General features: G+C 48.4%; 1 protein-coding gene and 1 long non-coding RNA gene across 2 annotated transcripts in view; one reads left to right on the top strand and one right to left on the bottom strand.

The window, feature by feature from the left end:
• Nucleotides 1-20,476, bottom strand: part of LOC138984728 (uncharacterized) — a 170,924-nt gene that overhangs the window by 132,262 nt on the left and 18,186 nt on the right. The window lies entirely within an intron of this gene.
• Nucleotides 1,886-7,210, top strand: BHLHE40 (basic helix-loop-helix family member e40). The gene is made up of 5 exons (XM_005896169.2): nt 1,886-2,242; nt 2,404-2,473; nt 2,736-2,843; nt 3,843-3,966; nt 5,269-7,210. Exons 1-5 carry the CDS (start codon nt 2,163-2,165, stop codon nt 6,123-6,125), a joined length of 1,239 nt encoding a protein of 412 aa, XP_005896231.1. The 5' UTR covers nt 1,886-2,162; the 3' UTR covers nt 6,126-7,210.

The following is a 20,476-nucleotide window of genomic DNA, read 5'->3' as shown; positions in this document are numbered from 1 at the left end:
AGGCCTTATTTTAGTCATGAATTTCCACTGGCTCCCTCCTCTGACAGCATCAGCGCTGCTCACACAGCAGGCTTGGAGTTTCAGCTGTTTTCCCTGCTCCAGGCAGAGTTAGAAGGTCACAGAGGCCGGACTTTTCCGGGGGAGTAGGTGGGGGCCTCGGGCGGGCTCAGTGAGATTGCAGAGATCTGGAGCCGCTTGGAGGAGGCCCTTCTGCCCCAGGCTCCGGGCGATGGGTTAACGTCCTCCTCTGCCCAGACATTGTGGTTCACATTAAATTTTAAAAAAGAATTTTTTCTTAATACCCCCCAAAATTTTTTAAGCCCACACTTTCTATCTTTTCTTCTCCCGTGTCTCTGCCAGCAGCACCAATACAATTTTCCCAGTACTGCCTTCCCCTCATTTCCCAGGGTAAGCCCTTCTCAGAGGTTCCTGTGAATTTAAGAGCAGCATCTGTGTTCGATTCACCTACAGTGTATCTGGCAGCGTATCTAAGCACAACGCCTGGCACAGGGTAGGGGGCTCAACCAATGCTTGTCGAGTGAATGAACGCTAAGACGTCAGCGTGATGGGTAGTTTTTCCAAGTCTCTCTTTTCCATCCTGCCCCGGCTGCAGACCGCACAATGCGCTGCAGAAGTCCCCGGCAGGAGGGAGATGGCCGACCCCGACCCCTGGGAGCTCCTGTGCTGGGGGTCTCGGTCCCCGGCCGGGGCACAAGGGCTCGCAGTCAGGAGCGCTGCGGCCCAAGCCCAGGCCAGGTGAAGTGTCACGCCCCGCGCTGCCGCAGGGCAAGCGCCGCTGCCGCGGTTGTGTAACGTTGCAGCCCAAGGGGAGGGGACCCGGGCGCCTCTGCTCCAGTGGGGGCAGAGGAGGGAGGAAACGCAGGGCACCGTGCCCGGTCTCTTTCTGTGCTTGATCAGCCCAAGTGTGGCCCGGGGCGGGGGGTGGGGGCACTGGGGCACCCTGGGCGGTGCGCAAGTGGGTGTCCGCCGGCACGCAGACTGTGCCCCGGGAGCGCAGCTCCAAAGGAGCCGGGGACCCGCGGCGCACAGCCTAGCGGGTCAGGTGCGCGCAGCGTGCTCCACGGCGGCCTCGCCTGCCCCTGCGCTTGGCTGCCAGCCCGCTTCCCATGGGGTGACATCCGCCCCGCCCCTCCTCGGCCCCTCCCCACGGCGGGCGATTCCTGGACTCGGGGCCGAGGGGTGGGGGCAGGGAAGCCGGCGCGGAAAGAAACCCCAGCCTCTGGGGAAGGCAGGGGGGCCGGGCGACTCCCTCCGCTGCGCGCTGGTTCCTCTGAGCGGGCCGCGCGGGGGGAGGAGGAGGAAGAGGGTTGGGCTGGAGCGAGCGAGGGGATATTCCTCTCCCGGCTTGAGTCAGACGCGGGCGGATCCGTCCTCCCCCGTTCCCTCCCAGGAGACGGGAACTTACTTCATTTCCCTGGGGCAGGTTCGCCCACGTTACCAACCTCCCCCCACCACCTCGCTGGCTCCCTGGCCCCTTCCAGCTTCCGCGCCCCCCGCCCAGCTAGGCAGGACCCAGACTGCCCTGCCAACCCCCTCTTCGGGGAAAGGCAGCCGCAGACACCTGGGGGCCGGGGCTGGGGGTGGGGGCTCCCTCGCAGCCGCGGGAGCGTTGTCCAACACGTGAGACTCATGTGATGAAGCCGGGGGAGGGCGGGCAGGTCGCTCCTTCCCTCCCCGGCAGCGGCCAGACGTGCCTGGAGTCACAGGGTAGAACACGTAGCTCCAACCCACCCACTCGCTCCCATTTAACCCAGCCCGCAGCCTCTCCATTACTCCTCGGCTCCCCCCCCATCCCCCCCCCCACTCCGCCCTAACCGCCCCCCCCCCCTCCTCGCGCTCCCTCCCGCCTCCCCGCCCGCCCCACTTCTCATTCACTTGGCTCGCACCGCGCAGACGGCACTGGGAGCACACACCGCCAGTCTGTGCGCAGAGCCGGAGCCAGAGGCCGCGGGTACACCATGCACGCCCCCAACTGAAGCAGTACCTCAAAGCCGCAGCTCTTCGCAGCCCAGCGGATTTCAGAGAGCTCTGACTCAGAGGAAACCCTGCGGAGAGACCCCCGAAACCTCCTCCACGACAGTCCTCACCCGACGCTCCACCACTGCAGACAGGAGCGCAGAGTGGCCCCGGCTCGCAGCGCAATGGAGCGGATCCCCAGCGCGCAACCGCCCCCCACTTGCCTGCCCAAAGCGCCAGGACTGGAGCCCGGAGACCTATCAGGGTAAGTTGGTACCCCTGGCCCCTTCAAGCCTCAACTCCAGTCCTGCCTTCTGCGCGGCTTTCAACTCCAAGTAGTTCTGGGTGCATCCGGGGGTTCTTGCCAGTCAGGGTTCCTGCAACCGATGCGCAAGTCATGACCCTTTCTCGTCCCTCTCCCTGCAGGATGGATTTTGCCCATATGTACCAAGTGTACAAGTCGAGGCGGGGAATAAAGCGGAGCGAGGACAGCAAGGTAAGAGCACCGCGCCCCTGTGGACCCCAGGCCCTCGCACGCGCTGAGTTTCCAATAAAAGTTTTCTCACTTTAAGGTTGGAGGGGGGTATGCAAGGTGTGGGCCCTGTGTCTCTACTGAGTGGCTTGGAGAAGAAGGAGCAGATAGGGTTCTGGGTGTGACTCTGCTCCACTGCCGGGACTCCTCTGCCGCGGGGTGGGGAAGGAGAAGCGCTTCTCACCTCCTTCCTCCCGCGCCCACCATCTCTCCGTGCGCTTTGCAGGAGACCTACAAACTGCCGCACCGGCTCATCGAGAAAAAGAGACGTGACCGGATTAACGAGTGCATCGCCCAGCTGAAGGATCTCCTCCCCGAACATCTCAAACTTACAGTAAGTGAGAAGCTGGCCCCTCTCCAAACCAGCTCCTCTGCCCAAAGGGCGGGCGAGGGTCACCCGCCGCCTGCAGGCTCTGCCAGGAACTGCAGACCAGATGGCTGGATCCTAGCTAGTGGCTGGCTCTGTTTGGGGGTACCCTTCTCCAGTCTCAGAATTTTCTGGCAACCTCGTGCAAATGAGATAAGAATCATTTGTACTTGTCCAGCTTGGCACCAACACCAGCCGGCCTTCCTTTGCTAGAGTTTAAGGTGATTCTCAGGGTTCTCCTTTTCCCACATTGGGCAAATCCAGCAACCCACTTTTTTTTTTTTTAACCCCCTTCCCCGAATCCCTTTTTAAAATAAGAGGACTTGTTTTGATGTGTCCCTTTTTTTTTTTTACGTCCTGTCCTTTCTTGGCGATCCTCAATAGATTACTAGCGTGGCAGCCTTTGGTTGGGGAAAGAAGAAAAAAGTAGAATTTAGGAGAAAAACTAGTATTTAGGAAGCAACAAAAAAGCGTAGATGAGCTAGAAGTTATGACAGGGTGTCAGGAAAGAAACTAGGGAAAGCCTTTTGGCTGCCAGACACAGTAGAAGTCTCTATTAGGGTTGACACCACTGCAGAGAAATGTTATCTCCGGATTCCCCTGAGTTAAGGTCAGCAACGGCTGCTGGAAAAATTTATCTGTCAAAGCTTTCTCCTGAGCTAGCTGCTACTTCCAAAATGCCTTCAAAGATGGGGGACACTTGTTTGCTGTCCTCTAATCAAAAATATATGCATATATACATATTTTTAAACATCATCTATAAAAACTTAATGTAGCCAACCAAGAACAGTTTTTTTATCCCCCTTTAGAGACATTCAGTGGTGGTGGTTTAGTCGCTTAGTAGTGTCCGACTCCTGCGACCCCATGGAGGGTAGCCCAGGCGACTGACAAATCTCATGGCTAATTAGTATCCCAGAGGTGGGACTTCTCTGAGCTCACTGCTGACCGAGGCTCTTTTTATTCCAGACTTTGGGTCACTTGGAAAAAGCAGTGGTTCTTGAACTTACCTTGAAGCATGTGAAAGCATTAACAAACCTAATTGATCAACAACAGCAGAAAATCATTGCCCTGCAGAGCGGTCTGCAAGCTGGTGAGTACCATGTCTGGCTATCATCTCCTTAGAGTTCTAGCACAAATAGAGAGCCCGTGAGCTCAACATCTGGTATAAGAAACATTCCTGCAACAAATTGCCTATGCACGTTAGTTGGGGGAGATGCTGTTTTATCTTTCCTAAAAGGTCAGACTTTTCATTTGGAATGCTGCTGTGTGCCACCTGGCATGAATACATATTAGTCAAATGGTGAAATATTTCTGTGGCATTTTGGCTTAAGAGTTTCTGGGGTTCTGGGAGTCCCCCCCCCCACTTTGAAAATGCCACGGCACCTATAATTTGCATCGTGGGTGTTTTACAGTTGTTTTCCTTAGCCCTGTTTCACTGGAGAATAAATCATGGGTATGCCCCAGTGTTTTAATGTTTCTCCACTTCCTTATCCCTCGGTGTGTGGTATGAACCTGGCAGGATGACAGCAGTAGTTTTTCCTGCATTTCATGTGGTTCCCTGAATAGCCACTAGGTATCTCGGTGAATTACACAATCTAACGAAACCACTGAAGTTTCATCACCCATTTCTACGGACTTCCAGAGAATCACAGTCATCTAACCGTCTGGTCTCACCCATTCCAAATAATCCTGTACAAACGAGGGAGAAATTCCTCTACCCACTCCCTCATTCCTCTCTCCCCTCCTTTCCAAACTAGTACAATGAGAATCACAAAAACCTAGCAAGTCGTTCTGCCAGTTGCCTCATTGAAAACAGAAAGATGATCATACCTAACTTCCTGGGGATCATGGACAGACTATATGAGAAAGACCTAGAAGTAGCCTTTAAATACAGCAGCATGACTGCAACTTGTATAAGCCATTGAAAATAAGCGTACTTTAGGTGACATGGCTCCTTCATTCTCATTTTTTGGCTGGTCACTGTCCATCTCGCTATGATGATGATGATGTTCTGTAAATTGACTCTGGTTATGAGCACACTAGGATGATTATGGCTGTGTCACTTATAATGAAAACTCAAGAATTCCTTATAAATGCAACAAGAGGGGGAACCGTCTGTCTCTGTTAAATGTGGTCTATGCCTATGATATTATACGGCCATTACAAATCATATTTTATCTCTGACAGGTAGAATTATGGATGATTTTTAGTTTATTCTTTATACTTTTTGGTGTAATTCAAATTTCCCCTGATCATATTACTTTTGGAGTTAGAAATACAATCAGCAAATGCTATTAACAAAAAGGAAAGCCCCAGGATCTTTGGAACCTAGGTATCCATGTGAACCACAGAGCCTTCTGAAATGTCTTCCTTTGCATCTGTGTTGATCCAGGTGATCTGTCGGGGAGAAATGTGGAAGCAGGTCAAGAGATGTTCTGCTCAGGTTTCCAGACATGTGCCCGGGAGGTGCTTCAGTACCTGGCCAAGCATGAGAATACTCGGGACCTGAAATCTTCACAGCTTGTCACCCACCTCCACCGTGTGGTCTCGGAGCTTCTACAGGGCGGTACTTCCAGGAAGCCGTCAGACCCAGCCCCCAAAGCAATGGACTTTAAGGAGAAACCCAGCTCCCTGGCCAAAGGCTCCGAAGGCCCAGGCAAAAACTGTGTGCCAGTCATCCAGCGAACTTTCGCCCACTCGAGCGGCGAGCAGAGTGGCAGTGATACGGACACAGACAGCGGCTACGGAGGAGAATCGGAGAAGAGTGAGCTGCGTGTCGAGCAGCCATACTTCAAAAGCGATCATGGACGCAGGTTCACCATGGGAGAAAGGATCAGTGCTATTAAGCAAGAATCCGAAGAACCCCCCATGAAAAAGAGCAGAATGCAGCTCTCTGATGATGAAGGCCCTTTCACTAGCACTGACCTGATCAGCTCCCCGTTCCTGGGCCCACACCCACACCAGCCTCCCTTCTGCCTGCCCTTCTACCTGATCCCACCGTCAGCAACTGCCTACTTGCCCATGCTGGAGAAGTGCTGGTACCCCACGTCTGTCCCAGTGTTATACCAAGGTCTCAATGCCTCTGCCGCAGCCCTCAGCAGCTTCATGAACCCAGACAAGATCTCGGCCCCCTTGCTCATGCCCCAGAGACTCCCTTCTCCCCTGCCGACCCATCCTGCCATCGACTCTTCTGCCCTGCTCCAAGCTCTGAAGCAGATCCCCCCTTTAAACTTAGAAACCAAAGACTAAACTATTTAGGGGATCCTGCTGCTTTGCTTTCCTTCCTCCCTACTTCCAAAAAAACAAAAAATGTGTTTGTGAGTGCAGCGAGATTGTTCCAGTGTGTATGCCAAGATCATTTGAGGCAGGGAGAGAAGATTCAGGTGTGTGTGTGGTGTGTGTGTGTGCGTGCGTGACTATGCATTATGTGTTGGTATGGGACGTTAAAGCTCCTTTGGGCGTAGGGAACTTGTGAAGGATTGCCTGACATCAGGAGACTTAGGGGGGATTGTCTCAGACCTCTGGGCCTTTCCCCTCCCAGAGAGTAGCCCCTTCTAATACAAAGCAGCTGAATCTCTAAAAGCTGCAAAGTCTTGATCTGTGAGTCAGTCTCCACTTTGGGAGCCGGGTCTGTGGCTTTGAGAAAAAGGTACTTTCAAAAGAGGGCTTTCCAGAGTGCTGTTCCCAGCCAGTTCTGATGACCCCACCCTTCTCCCTTATGTTGTCGCTGTGACTCACCGTATGGGCAGAGGGCAGCCAGACTGAACTTTCTCCAAAGTGGTGAGGTAGCAGACACTGGCATAGCACGGTAGTGGTTTGGGGAGGTTTCCACAGGTCTGCTCCCCACACCTGCCTCAGATGAATAAAGAGAATGTAGTTCCCTACTCAGGCTTTCCTAGTGATTCGCTTCCTAAGGAACTGAAAAGGGCCCCCTGGTACAAGCCTAGCTGCCAGGGGAGGAGGGAGGAATCCCCTGGGACTCTGGCACCTGCTTCTAGTCTCACCTGGAAACAAGCCTCGCTGTCCAGGGAACCAAACCAGGGTCTGAGAGATGCAGGCACCTGCTTGCCAAGCACCCTGAAGTGCACAAAAGCATTTCAGCAAGCAAAGCCAGACTCGGTTATCAGCTCTAACCTAAAACTCCTTTTAACCAAGCTTAGCTTCTTAAAAGCCTAACCAGCCCTTGGCACAGCAAGACCCTTTCTGCAGGCTAATTCCCCTCGCCCAATAGCACATGGAGTGTCCTTCCTGATAAAAGAATTCTGTCTCCTTGAAAAGATGTTTTATTTTTGGTCCAGAGTACTTTTCTGACTTGTCCAGCTAGCCCTGCACCAGCTTTTCGAAATGCACTATGCTTAATCGCTGATTGTGTTTTAACTTTTTCTTTTCCTGTTTTTATTTTGGTATAAAGTCATTGCCTTTATTTGTAAAACTGTTATAAATATATATTATATAAATATATTAAAAAGGAAAATGTTTCAGATGTTTATTTGTATAATTACTTGATCTACAAAAGTGAGAAAAATGAATGTATTCCTGTTTTTGAAGAGAAGAATAATTTTTTTTTTCTCTAGGGAGAGGTACAGTGTTTATATTTTGGAGCCTTCCTGAAGGTGTGAAATTGTAAATATTTTTATCTATGAGTCAATGTTAAGTAGTTGTTTTAAAATACTTAATAAAATAATCCTTTTCCTGTGGAAGAGAAAGATGGTCTCCTGCATGTTTAAATAACTCTTAAGGGTGTGTGATACGGCTATCTCTTGTTCTCCCCTCTTGACTGAAGGCAACAACTAGTTAACCTTGGTGTAATTTCATTCAGCTTTTCCTGTAACTCACATTCAGACAGAATAAGCTTAGTCAATTTAGTAGGTAAATATTTGTTTCATTGTTTTCTTAAACTAACCCCTGCCAGATGTTCACAATCACCCTACACCTCTTTCCAAAGTTCAGCAAAAAGCTTATGTTTCCCCCAGTCTGCTTTTGTCATGGTCCTTAGAACTTGACAGAAAATAAGCGTCTGAAATCATGGGCCTCAATGTCTGGGGAGCTTGCTGGAGGGGTAGGCACATTGAAAGAAGATTTAATGGATTATTATGCAATAATAATTACTGCTGGGGATAGCACCTCTGCCAAGGAGGTCTAACTTTTTCAAGTTTAGCAAGGTCTAATGGATTTGCCATATCCTGTCCTATTGCTGCTGAAGGCAACATTCCATGATTATTTTCTACATCCTTCCTGGACTTCCTCTCACTGGGTGTGTTTGTGTGTGAATGAATATTGGTGTTCCTTAGTCAAGTGCTCTTAGGAAAAAGAAAAGAAAAAATTCCATGGGAAAAGAAGTGGGAAATGACCAGGTTGATGAGTGTTTCTGCCTGCCGCTTTCTCCCTCTCAGAGGTGTCCTGATGTTTCCTGATGGCCAGTGCCCAGCTCACCACACTTCAGATCCCCAAGCATCTTCCAGAACCCTCTGGCTGTCTGGAGCCCATGCAGGGAACCTGCCCCCAGGGAGTTCTCAGCCAGGCAGAGACGCCACCTGCCCTTGGCGTCTGTTTGCTTCAAATGTCACCTTCCCTGTCTGCTGATGAGCCAGCAGAGGCGAGCGAGCATTGCCTGGCTTGAGATGTCCCCAGGCAGCATGTGTCTAGGGAGGAGTCAGGAGATGAGCTGGTGGTCTGATCAATGAACTGGTAGTCTGGCATCTTCCCCCCCTCACTCCTGTCTTTGATTCACCAAAAAAGGACTCTGAGCCCCGTCTGACACATCCTGTAGCAAGCAAACAGTAAACTCTGCACCGGCCTCTTTTCTCCCAGCAACTTAGGGACTGGCGCTCCTGTTCTCCTGCTTATTAAACTGTGAATTGCCCTGTGAGTTGCTAAGCTCTTCTGGCTAGACATTTTGGGTAAAAATCTAAATAAATCAAGTTTATCTTGGGGATGGAGCAGGGGGTTGAAATCAAGGCCAGAATCTTTTTGCCTGTCCCCCTCTCCTCCCCAGTTGGTGACTCAAGGGAATAGCTGTGGGGGCAGAGGGAAGTGGTTGCGGCACCCTGAACTAAAAAGGGTTTGAGGGTTCCACACAGCGTCAACCCAGAATCCCCTGGCTGGAGTCTATCAGACACCCCTCAGAGGGGCAGCCCTCCCTCTGCCTTGTTCTCTGCTTCTAGCTTGCCCTTGACCTTCTTTCCAGGCCGGTGCCAGCAGGTTCCAAGTGGTTCGGAGAGAGATGCGGAAGGAGGGGTTCGCACTCCAAGTCTTTGGCCCCTTCAGGACAAAGAGGACCTCTGTGAAACGGGTGTGTGCGCGGGTGAGGGGTGCAGCTCGGTCTCTGGGGCCGGGGAGCGGACACTGGGGATCTGGCCGCCTTCAGACAGGGCGTGAGCCTCCTCCGGGCTGCCGGGATGGTCTCACCCAGCGCTGACCTGCCTCGCCTGTTGACACAACGTCACGTTTCCGACTGCAGCCCTTTCATGTGCGGCCCGCGGCTAAATGCGGCTGCCGGTTCCTGGAAGCAGACGTGCCTGGCACCGCGTCAGCAGAAACCTGATCCCCGGGGAAGCTTGGCACGGCCACGGGCTCGCTCGGCCCCCAGAATAGGGCCTGGCAGCGGGCGCTGGGCAGCAACCCCCTCAGGCCCCGCAGGAGGGAATCCGAGCACTCTCCCGCGGGGGGAAGGGAGGGCTGGGTGGGGTACGGAGCTGGATTTAAGCAGGGCGTTGGAACAGGAGCCTAATTATCTAGAAGCTCGAAGCTTCCCACGGGTCATCGCTCATTAATGAAGCCTAACAACCGAGAAGTACCATTATCGTTGCTATTATACTTTACATTTTAGAGAGAAGTAAAAACGGGATCAGAGAGGGGAGTTAACTTGCAGACGGTCACACAGCTTCCGAGTCACTAAACCATTATTGGAATGGTGACTGTGTTGGTTTGTGGCTCTTCTTAATCAGAGCCAAAGGAAAGGCTTTCAGAGTCTGGTTGTGAACACTAGTAATAATACCAATACTGCTATTACTAACAGCAAACACTTTGTAGCACTTATTATTTCCCACTCTTCAAATCACTCCCTACACAAAAACTTGATTATCAGGGCAACTCCATGAGGTAGGTTTAATTATTATCTTCCTTATATGGTAGAGAAAAACAGAGAGACTAAGTAACTTGCATAAAGTCACACAGCTCCAGAGGTGAACTGAAATTTAAAGCTAGGCAATTTGTCTCCAAAGTCTATGTGCTTAACTACTCAACCCCATTGCTCTTACCTTTAAATAATAGCAATGCCAGCCATAATAATAATAGAAGTAGTGATAACTGTCACAGTTACTACCAGATTTTGAGTACTACCCCTATGCCAGGCAATATATTAAACACTTTATGTGAATTATCTCTACTTCCTATAACAACTGTGAGGGGTAGGTATTAATTAGAAGTGAAAAAACTGGAGCTAAGACAGGAGAAATTTGAGCCTCCTCAGAGGTGACACATTCTATAAAGGACAGAGCCATGCCCTTTCTCTGGTGTAGAACTACTTCTAAACTGAGCTCTGTGACATGGGCTTGGACATGCAATATCCCATTTAATCCTCAGTATAGGCCCATGGAATAGGTACTAGGATCCCTAGTGTGTGAAGGAGATAACAGGCTCAGGATGAAGTTATTCACCTGAATTTTTATTTGCATCCTTACAAATATGCCCACGTACCATCTCTGATACTTCCTGGTGGTCCAGTGGTTAAGACGCTATTCTCCCAATGCATGGGGCCTGGGTTGGATCCCTAGTCAGGGAATCAGATCCCATATGCTGCAACCAAAGATCCTGCACACCGCAACTAGGACTTCATGCAGCCAAATAAATAAATATATTTAAAAAAATAATTAGCCCCACAGGCAAACTGGGGCATGGTGAGGCCGGTAGGGTGGATGGGTGGGGGCACTTACCAGTTAACTGTGCTGAGAACTAGAATTTGGGTTTGAGGAAATTCTATGTTAAGTTTTCTGGAGTGGGAGGAGGGGGCATTCGTTTTCTCACATCTCTTTTAAGGTTAGGAGAGGGCCAGATAAAAGGGCCTGGGGCAGTAGCTACCTGCAGACCACTTGGGGTGAGACTGGAAGGAGGGAGGGAGGCCATGCTCCCAGCTGTCTTGCTGGAAGGACAACTGTGCCCCCACACCCTGGCTGATCTCTGCGGCCCGTGGTCAGCTCCCCAGTATGTGGCTGGCTAAGGAGGGGTAAGCAAGAGGCCACCTGTCTCTGTAGAAGGGGGCCAGCATCTCAGCTTCCCATGCTGCCAGGTTCCTCCTCAGGCCTTGGAGACCCTTGGAGCTGCCACGAGACAGACTGCACAGAGCTCCCAAGTGGTTTCATGTGAAGACTCTGTGTTAACGGGATCGGTGTGTTCCCCAGAGACCCAGAACTCCCCAAGTGCCACGTGGCCTGGAGGAGGGAAACCTCTGGCCTTCTCACCCCGTCTTTAGCTGGAGCAGCTTCCTTTTTCTCTGTCCTAAATACCATAAAGGTTTGTTCGAACGAGAATTCCACTGCTAAAAAAAAATATCACAAACTGTTTGGAAGGTACCCAACTACAGCCCCTTCCTCGGGCATGGCCTTCACTTCACCCACTTCTTTCTCCAGCATCCAGGAGGAGGCTGGGGCCACTCAAAGCCCACCCCTCCACCCCCCCACCCCCACCAACAGGCCAACACCCCCTGTTTATCCCAAGCCATCTGTTTGGCCCGACTACCACAGCAGAACATGAGCTGGGTGAAGCCTCTCCCATTGGCTATGGCAGCCAGCGACACACTGGGCCATCCAGTCTTGTGATGTGCCTGGACTGGGGCCCGGAAGGTTTCTTCCGCTATAGACGGGGCCCTCCCTTCCCGGAGGAATCTTAGCAAAGACACTGAGGTAGGGCAGCAGGGAATGAGTCACCAGGCTGCTAGGTAGGGGGCGGGGTGGATGGCCTCAGGCTGTGGCCAGAGTGTTAGGGACAGCCGGCCTTGGTTAATCCTAGGAGCCCTGCTGTCCTGCCCTACACCCCACCTGTAAGAGTGAAAAGGAAGATACTTGTGTTTGTTTGTTTGAAGAGCTAATATGGTTTTCTTGGAAACCCCATTATGGATAAGTAGATGGAGGTTGAGATTATGCAGAGATCTTTGAGGAATTAAAGTAGGAGAAAAAGGAGAGAATACTACTCCCCTTCCACGGGGGAAAAAATATGTGTTTTTAATAAAATATCTAATATTTGGTACCCTTTGTTTTTACTAAGGAGAATTTAAAACATCTATGAAAGTAGACAGAAACAAAAAGAAAAATGACCCAATTTTTTAAATGGGCAGAGGACCTGAACAGCCATTTCTCCAAGAAGATGTACAGATGGCCAAGAAGCACATGAAAAGATACTCAACATCATTAGTCATCAGGGAAATGCAAATCAAAACCTCAATGAGATGCCACGTCACACCCACTAGGATGGCTGCAATAAAGAAAAAACAAAACAGAAAATAACAAGTGTTGTCGAGGATGTGGAGAAATCGGAACCTTCCGACATTGCTAGTGGGAATGTAAAATGGTTCAGCTGCTGTGAAGACAGTTTAGTGATGTCTCAAAAAGTTAAACACAGAACTACCATCTAACTCTGCCATTGCACTCCTAGGTATATACCTCCAAAATACTGACAACAGGTACTCCAACAAGGACACGTACAAGCACGCTCCTAACAGCACTATTTACAACAGCCAAAAGTGGAAACAGACCAAATGTATGTCAACAGAGGGATGGATAAACATAACGTGGTATATAAACACCATGGACTAAAAGGAAGAATGCGGTACATGCTGTATGCTACAATATGTGTACGTAGAATAATACATGCAATAACATGGGTGAGCCTCCAAAACATTATGCTCGGTAAAAGAAGCCAGACACAGGAAGTCACCAATAGTATGATTCCACTGATATGACGTATAAAGAATAGATAAATCCATAGTGACAGAACACAGATGGATGGTTGCCAGGGGCTTGAAGGAGGAGGACATGGAGGAAAATTGCTTAATAGGTACCGGGTTTTAATTTGAAGTGATGGAAATGTTTTGGAATTAGAGGTGGCGGTGGTACAACACTGTAAATGTACTAAAAGCCACTGAATTGTTCACTTTAAAGTGCTTGATTTCATGTGAATTTCACCTCCGTAAATTATTTAAGTAGACAGAAGAGCATCATGAATCTTCTATCAGCTTTCCAGCTTTAACAGTCATCAATTCATATCTAATCACTTTCATCTGTAATTTATATACCATTCTGTTTCTGCTGTTTATATATTACTCTGAAGCAAATCTGGACATTATACAATTTCATTTGTAAATATTTCACTGTCTCTCAAAAATAAATATTCTATAAAAAATTAATAGCATTATCACACCTAAAAAAATTGAACACCAGAAGGCAATGTTTAAACGTTCATTTTCTGAATAGAAGCACAGCATCATTTCAGAATCTAAAAGCACAAAAAGTGATCAGGGAAAAAAATTACTTTGTCTTAATTCATACTCTTTAATCCTGATCCCTTTGGTCCAGGCAAAATCTCCTGTAAGCAGGCAGGTAGGTACTGTTAGAACTTTTCTTAGAGCTTATCTGTGTTTATATGTGCAACTACAAATGAGGGTTATCACTTGCCTCCCTTTTTCATATAGAAATAGCATGCTACTTACATAATTCTGCACGTTTTTTATTGAAGTATAGTTGATTTATAATATTCTATTAGTTTCATGTGTACAGCACAGTGATTCAGTATTTTTGCAGATTATACTCCATATTAAGTTATTACAGGGTAATAACTGTAATTCCCTGTGCTATTCAATATATCCTTGTTGCTTATCTATTTTATACATAGTAGTTTGCATCTGATAATCCTGTACCTGTAATTTGTCCCTCCCTGCACTTATTTTTTGCACTTATTTTTTTTGGTAAGAGAGAGAAGCCTTTATTTTTAATTTTATACTGAAGTATAGCCAATTAACAACGTCGTGATAGTTTCAACTTCACAACGTTTTTAACTTGCTGTATCTTGGGAAGCTAGTCCCATGAATACATAGAAAAGCTTTTAATTCTTTTTACAACTGCATATTATTTCACTCTACAGATATACTGTTGTTTATTTGATCAGTTCCTTATTATGGACACTGGGGTTATTGCTGACCTTTCACTATTACCGACAGGGCTGCAATGACTAATTATATATGTATATCATTTTGTATGTGTATAACATTATTTATGGGATTAAACCCCCCAGAAGCTGGATCATACCATGAGCCTCTGTCATTCTGATGGATATTACCATATTGTCCTCCAAGGGACTGTGATAGTTCACATTCCTTTAGCATCCCATGAAGGTTGTCCCTCTGGGAGGCAATTTGCAAGTGATGCCAGAAGGTTTGGTACATGTACATCTAGAGTCCACTTCAAAGAGTTATCATAAGGGAGTAATTTGTCAGATTTTCAAAGATTAAGCTACAAGGATGGACATCTTCATGTCATTCATAGTTAAAAAAAAAAAACAACAACACTTGAAAGTCAGAAAAATGGGCAACAGGATACTGGTTGAGTAATTTATGGTATGTATAAAGTTTGGAATGCCAAAGAGTCATGAAAAAGGACACAGAATTGTTATTGTTAAGGGGGAGAAAGTAGGTCACAAACAGAATGATCCCATTTTTAAAGCGTAATGCGTATACTTTTAAATACTCTCTCTCTGCCTCAATTTCCGCACCTGTAAAATGAGGGCAATAAATATCAGCTCACTGAGCTGCCATGAGGAATAAATGAGTTAAATTATCTAACGTGCTTAGAACAGTATCTGGTACAGAGGAAGCTCCAAGTCAGGGGTAGTTAAAATAAGTGGTAGAGTATTATTATTATTATCACAATTATATTCTAATTGCATAAGAGAAAGTTCTGGCAGACAATACAACAAAATTTTAGCCATCTTTGCAAGACCTGGAGTTACTGTTACTCTGAAAATTTTGCTCTTCTCTCTTCTCTTCTGTCTCTCTCTCTTTTACAATGAGACATGTGTTTCTGTAATATATATTATATCATGAAGTGCAAAAGAAGGGATAAGAATGGAATTCTGATGTAGACTTGGAAATCTGTACTCAGCAGAGCCCCAGGAGATGATGTGGAAAGAAAAGGCAGGAGGCTTTTTTGATCTGGTAGATCAGCCTCGGGCAGGGCCAGTCCTGCACACTAGGAAGAAAATGACTCTTTGGAACAGGCAATTGGAGGGAAGGTGAAGGCTCTCCCTGCCTATATGCACAAGGTTTACAGGGATCTGAACAATTAGAATGATGACAGAAACATTCAAATACAGCCAGTTACCCATGAGGGTCTTAAGATGAGGGGTCTGACTCACTGATCTCTGTGCTCCTAGTCCCCATCCTGAGGCAGGGCAGAAGTTCAATCAGTGTTTCCTTAATGAACGAGGTTCTGCTGTGTGACCTTGGGAGCGTTCTTTCACCTCCCTGAGTCTGTTTCCTCCATCACCAAATGAGAATATTAATGATCTCGCAGAAACTGTTATGAGGTTAGAAAGAAAAATCTGCACAGAGTAGGTACAGGAGCTTATTCACACTAAAGTGTAAATGACTGACAGTATTTTTTCCTAAAAAGCAGTTTTGTAGGGCAATAAAGGGAGAAGCCAGAAGATATCTAGTATGTCAGCCAGACTAGGTGCTGAGTGCTGTTCCAGGCACTCTGCATGCATTTATCTTGCCTACTTTCCATGTGACACGTACAGAAATTTAGTCACTTGAGATCAAGTGACTTACCTAAGGTCACACAGCAAGCAGATAGCATAGCCAGGATTTAAGCCAACTATGATTCAAAAAGTCCTTGCCAAAGAGCCCTGAAGGTCAACATGGACAAAGGCATGAGGAGGGAAGACAGTCTGGGGAGGGGGAGTGGGGATCCTTCACAGTCAGACTTTGCACTCTGCATGGTGTGGAATTACCCCATCGGCAGACAAACACATTCTTGGGACACTAGGAAAGAGGTCCCAGTTCCCCTCCCTCTTGCCCCAGACTGTAAAACAATTCTACTTTGATATTTCAAAGGAAAGTATTAAGATAACCTCATGAAGAAAATCAAGCCCGATTGGTTTTCTGTACATATACGTTCAGTGTTTTTTTGTTTGCATGTCCTGTGAGGAGGAAGAACCATAATACTAATGTCTCAGGACATTAGGACTTAATTCCCCCTGGGTGGTAGGGCCCCTGCAGACCTTACCCAACTCGTGCTAGGCCAAGCCCCCAAGGAGGGAGGAAAGATAGGGACCTCCACCCTCTACTTGCCTCTGGCTCCTGGGGTTGTATGTGAGTGCTCCCCAGAGCTGTGGCCTCAGCTCCCCTGACCCGTGGCTTCTCACAGACCAGCCTTTCAGACAAGGCACTGACTGTCCAGGCATGTTCCAAGCCACTGACTCGAGTCCCAGCCAGCCCAGGCCTGTTGCAATGAGTCAGCCTTTCACTGGGGAAAAACATGGTGACTGGCCGGCAAGTCACTTTTTCCAACTTGGCCCTTGTCCTGGGCTGGGTCTGGGGAGGCCTTCCTTTTTCCCTTTGGGATTCTACTGGCTATGAGGTGTTCCCCAGGGGTCTTAGGAACCCTGGGGGCTGGAATTGTTTTGTGGGTGGGTATGTTGAGTGGGTTCAACTGACACAGATGAAGGTCTCTCGATGTAGCTACCTGGTCTCCTTACCCACACACAGGAGAGTAGAGGCTACAAAAGTTAAAGCTTCATTTCCTACCAGGTGAGTGCAGGACAGCTATGGGGGAAGGGCAGACCTGACAACATCCATGCTGTCACCTTCACAGGCCAAGGTGGGACAGCAAACCCAGGTACCTGGAGCCTGGACCACGCTTGGCTCCTCACCAACTAGAGCGGTTTTCTGCAAGATGACGCTCCCTTGGGCCCCCTGAATTTTAAAGCAAGCACTGTTACCTTCTGCAAACCCGCCACCCCCTCAGCTCAATGCCAAGGGTCGGGTTTCAGAGCTGTTCAATTTACCGGCCTTTCTGACTCACCTCCAGCTTCCCCAACGTTCCTGAGGCCTTCCCTACAAAGCTACGCTGAGCGGATTCTCCCTGTGTGACAGGGTGGAAGGGAAAGCCATGACCATTAGTCAGGGAGTCAGGGGTGTGTGAGGGCAGGGGTTGGGCCCTTGGTGGATGCTGGAGCAAATCCTTTCTCTCCAGAAGGAATACTAATCTTTCTGCCTCTGAGACCCTTGCTTAGAATCGTCTCTTCTCTTTTGTGATTAATGAAGATTAATCTGTCCTTCCCCGGTGGCTCAGTGGTAAAAGAACCCATCTGCCAATGCAGGAGATGCGGGTTTGATCCTTGGGTCGTGAAGATCCCCTGAAGAAGGAAATGGCAACCCACTCCAGTATTGTTGCCTGGGAAATCCCATGGACAGAGGAGCCTGGTGGGCTATAGTCCATGTGGTTACAAAGAGTCAGACATGACTGAGCACATAATATTTCTTGCACATGAAGATTAACTTCTCAATCCTTCATTCATTCAGGCCATAGGCATTCACTGATAGTCTTTGTCAATAGTCCAGGGTTTTGGGCTTTGGGGTTGCAGACAGAACAATCACGCTTCTGCTCTTATGAAGGGGAGTCTCTGAAGGCGACACAGGCACTGACCAGATCCTGACACAGCAGATACCAGCTATCCACAACAGATATGAGGGAAGAGCACTCAAGGGCAGACAGCAGGGCTGGGTGTGGTCTGGGGTGTTCAGAGAAGGCTCACCTGAGCTGGCATAGATAAGGAGGATGTCTCTTAGGGTGCAGCAGGGGATGAGAAATGAGAAATGGTGTTGTTATGGGTGGAATTTGGAGAAGGAAATGGCAATCCACTCCAGTACTCCTGCCTGGAAAATCCCATGGAGAGAGGAGCCCAGCAGTCTACAGTCCATGGGGTCGCAAAGAGTCAAACACATGACTGAGTGCCGGAGCACATGGGTTGAACTGTGTCCTCCACAAAGAGATCTTGTGACCTTATTTGCAATCAGGGGGCCTTCACAGAGGTGAGCAAGTTAACATGAGGTCATGAGGGTGGGCCCTTGTGCCTGGTGTCCTTATAAAAAGGGGACATTTGGACAAGGAGACAGACATGGCACAGGGAGGATGCCACGTGAAGGTAATGGCAGAGACTGGAGGGATGCAGCCACACGCCAAGGAATCAGAGATCGCTGGCAAACCACCCAAAGCTGGGGGAGAGGCCTGGGACAGACGGAACCAACCCTGAGACACCTTGATCTCAGACTTCCAGCCTCCAGAAATTGAGACCATAAATTTCTGTAGTTTCAGTCACCCAGTTTGTGGTCCTTAGTTACAACAGCCCTAGGAAAGTAATACTGTGTTCCAGGCAGAGGAAATTCCAAGTGCAGAAGCCTTGAAGGTAGGGGTAGGGGGCAGATTTGAGAAAGAAGTGCACCCTGGTCAGAATGCAGAGTCAAAAACTCCTTTATCTCTAATGAGAGGGAAGTGGATCAGTGCGGGTGCCTCCAGCGATGATAGGAATAGCAATAAAAATAATAACCACCTTGAAGACGTATAGAGTGCATAAGATAAGCCTGGGGAGGCAGGAAGTAACTGGGCTACACAGAGGCTTCCTTGTAAGAATGAGGATTGTAGCCTTTAACCCTAAGAGAAATTGCAGGGCAGATGACCTGGTATCTAGTGTGAGCTGTGTGACCTTGGGCAAGTTGCTTTCTGTCTCTGTGCCTTACTTAGTTCCATGACCACGTACTCGCAGTGTGCTCAAGTTTGCCATCCTGCGTGTGATGGGCAGGGTGAAGGAGGAGAGAAAATGAAAGGAGTGTCCAATGTCCCTTTTTGTTCTTTGGAGCTTATCATCTACACGGAGAAATGACAAATTTTCGAGCCAGGGCACAGGAAAAGTATCAAGCGTGGTAAGAGGGCAGCCTCAGACATACTCGCAGGCTGAGGTGGACACTCCCCTCCAGGGTCTTGATAGCTGCATAGGCCCCCAAGTGGCTGTGTCTGTGCTCTGGAACTCCATCTCCCCCTGCTGCCCTCCACCCCCCAATAGCTGATTGATCCTGGGAATTAACATATGACCCAAGCTAAGCCAATCAGAATCTTTCCCTGAGATTTTTTTTTTTTTTTTTTTTTTTTATCTGGGGAAGAAAATTCAGTTTCTTCTCTAAGGAAACAGGATGCTGTTGGTGGCCATGTTTCCTGCCACCCAGAGGGAGCTGGTTTGAGGGAATGGAGCTGACAGGCAAAAAAGGAGATAAGACAGTGAGAGAAACAGAGCGAGAGAGTGCATGAGTGAGCCCCTTAGCTGTCCTGAGGCCTTGGCCACACTCAGGCTTTTCCTGTGTGCACACCAGTTACCCCCAGAGTCATCATCTCACATTTCTATTTTTGCTTAGGCTGTTGGAGAGGAGTTTCTGCAGTTTGGAAGTTCTGACTCTGAGTACTGTGTGGAGTGTTTGTTAAGGAAGTAACACAGACCCTGCACTTGGCCCCAGTGTGTGCTATCCTGTCAGAGACCAAGCAGGTTTCCCTGCTTTCCAAGGAAGCTCTCAGTGGGACAGAGAGAGGCCACCCTCACCTTTATCCTATGCAAGGCATTAGGGGCTCCACAATGTCTCCATGAGCCTTGCCTCATTTGTTTTGCTCTGCAAACCCTAAAAGGCAGAAGTGGCTACCTGCCTTCCCTTTTACTGTTGAGAAAACTGAGGCACAAGGGAAGAGAAATCACTTTGTATGTAAGTGGTAGAGCCCTTTGTAAGCCCTCTGGTCCTTAATACAATGCACACGAGACAGAAGTAACCCTGGGCAGTTCAAGCTCTCATCAGGGAAGGAATAATTGTCCTCCTTTGATGAAATTATCAGTAACATTTTCCTGCAGATAAAGAAGGGAAATGACCAAAGGTTGGTGTGGGGTATAAAGTGTGAGTTCAGGAAGGCAAGTGTTATCTTTTATCTCCATGAGCCTAGTAATAGTTCTACACATAGCATTGTGAGATGTTTAATATATGTTTGCTGAAAAAAGAATGGTATATTATTTATTGAGCACATACTATGTGCTAGGCACTGTTCTGTATGCTTATGGGTAGTCATTCAGCTAACCATCACCAAGCCCAATGAGGTTGGCATTTATTGTGCCCATTTTCTAGATGAGAAGGCTGAGGTAAAGAGAAAAAGTGGGTCACTTACTGAACTCACACAGGTGGTAATTGTCAGAACGACTCCAGCTACCTGGCTGCATGTGCACTCTTAACCACTGGGCTATCCTGCCTATTTCTGGATGAATGAATGGAAGCACACAAGCTGCTTTCAGACACACACATACACATATGTTTAAGGAGAGCTTGCAGTGGAACAGAGCAGATAGGGAGGAGAGCCATGCAGTAGTGAAGCTGGGAGAAACTAAAGCTCCAGAAAATTCTCCAAATAAGTGGACTGTGAATGAACCTTAAACATGGGTAGGGTTAGGGTTAGGGAATTGCCATACAACCCAGGAATCCCACTGCTGGGCATACACACTGAGGAAACCAGAAATGAAAGAGA

Source organism: Bos mutus, chromosome 22, assembly GCF_027580195.1.
Source record: "Bos mutus isolate GX-2022 chromosome 22, NWIPB_WYAK_1.1, whole genome shotgun sequence".
NCBI lineage: Eukaryota > Metazoa > Chordata > Mammalia > Artiodactyla > Bovidae > Bos > Bos mutus.
This window is presented reverse-complemented; position numbering and strand designations above follow the sequence as displayed.

Excerpts from the sequence above, each read along its gene's own strand:
- BHLHE40 (XM_005896169.2), top strand. The coding sequence starts at position 2,163 with ATGGAGCGGATCCCCAGCGCGCAACCGCCCCCCACTTGCCTGCCCAAA. Across the intron at positions 2,474-2,735 it reads AGCGGAGCGAGGACAGCAAG|GAGACCTACAAACTGCCGCA; the intron begins GTAAGAGCACCG and ends TGCGCTTTGCAG. Across the intron at positions 2,844-3,842 it reads CCGAACATCTCAAACTTACA|ACTTTGGGTCACTTGGAAAA; the intron begins GTAAGTGAGAAG and ends TTTTTATTCCAG.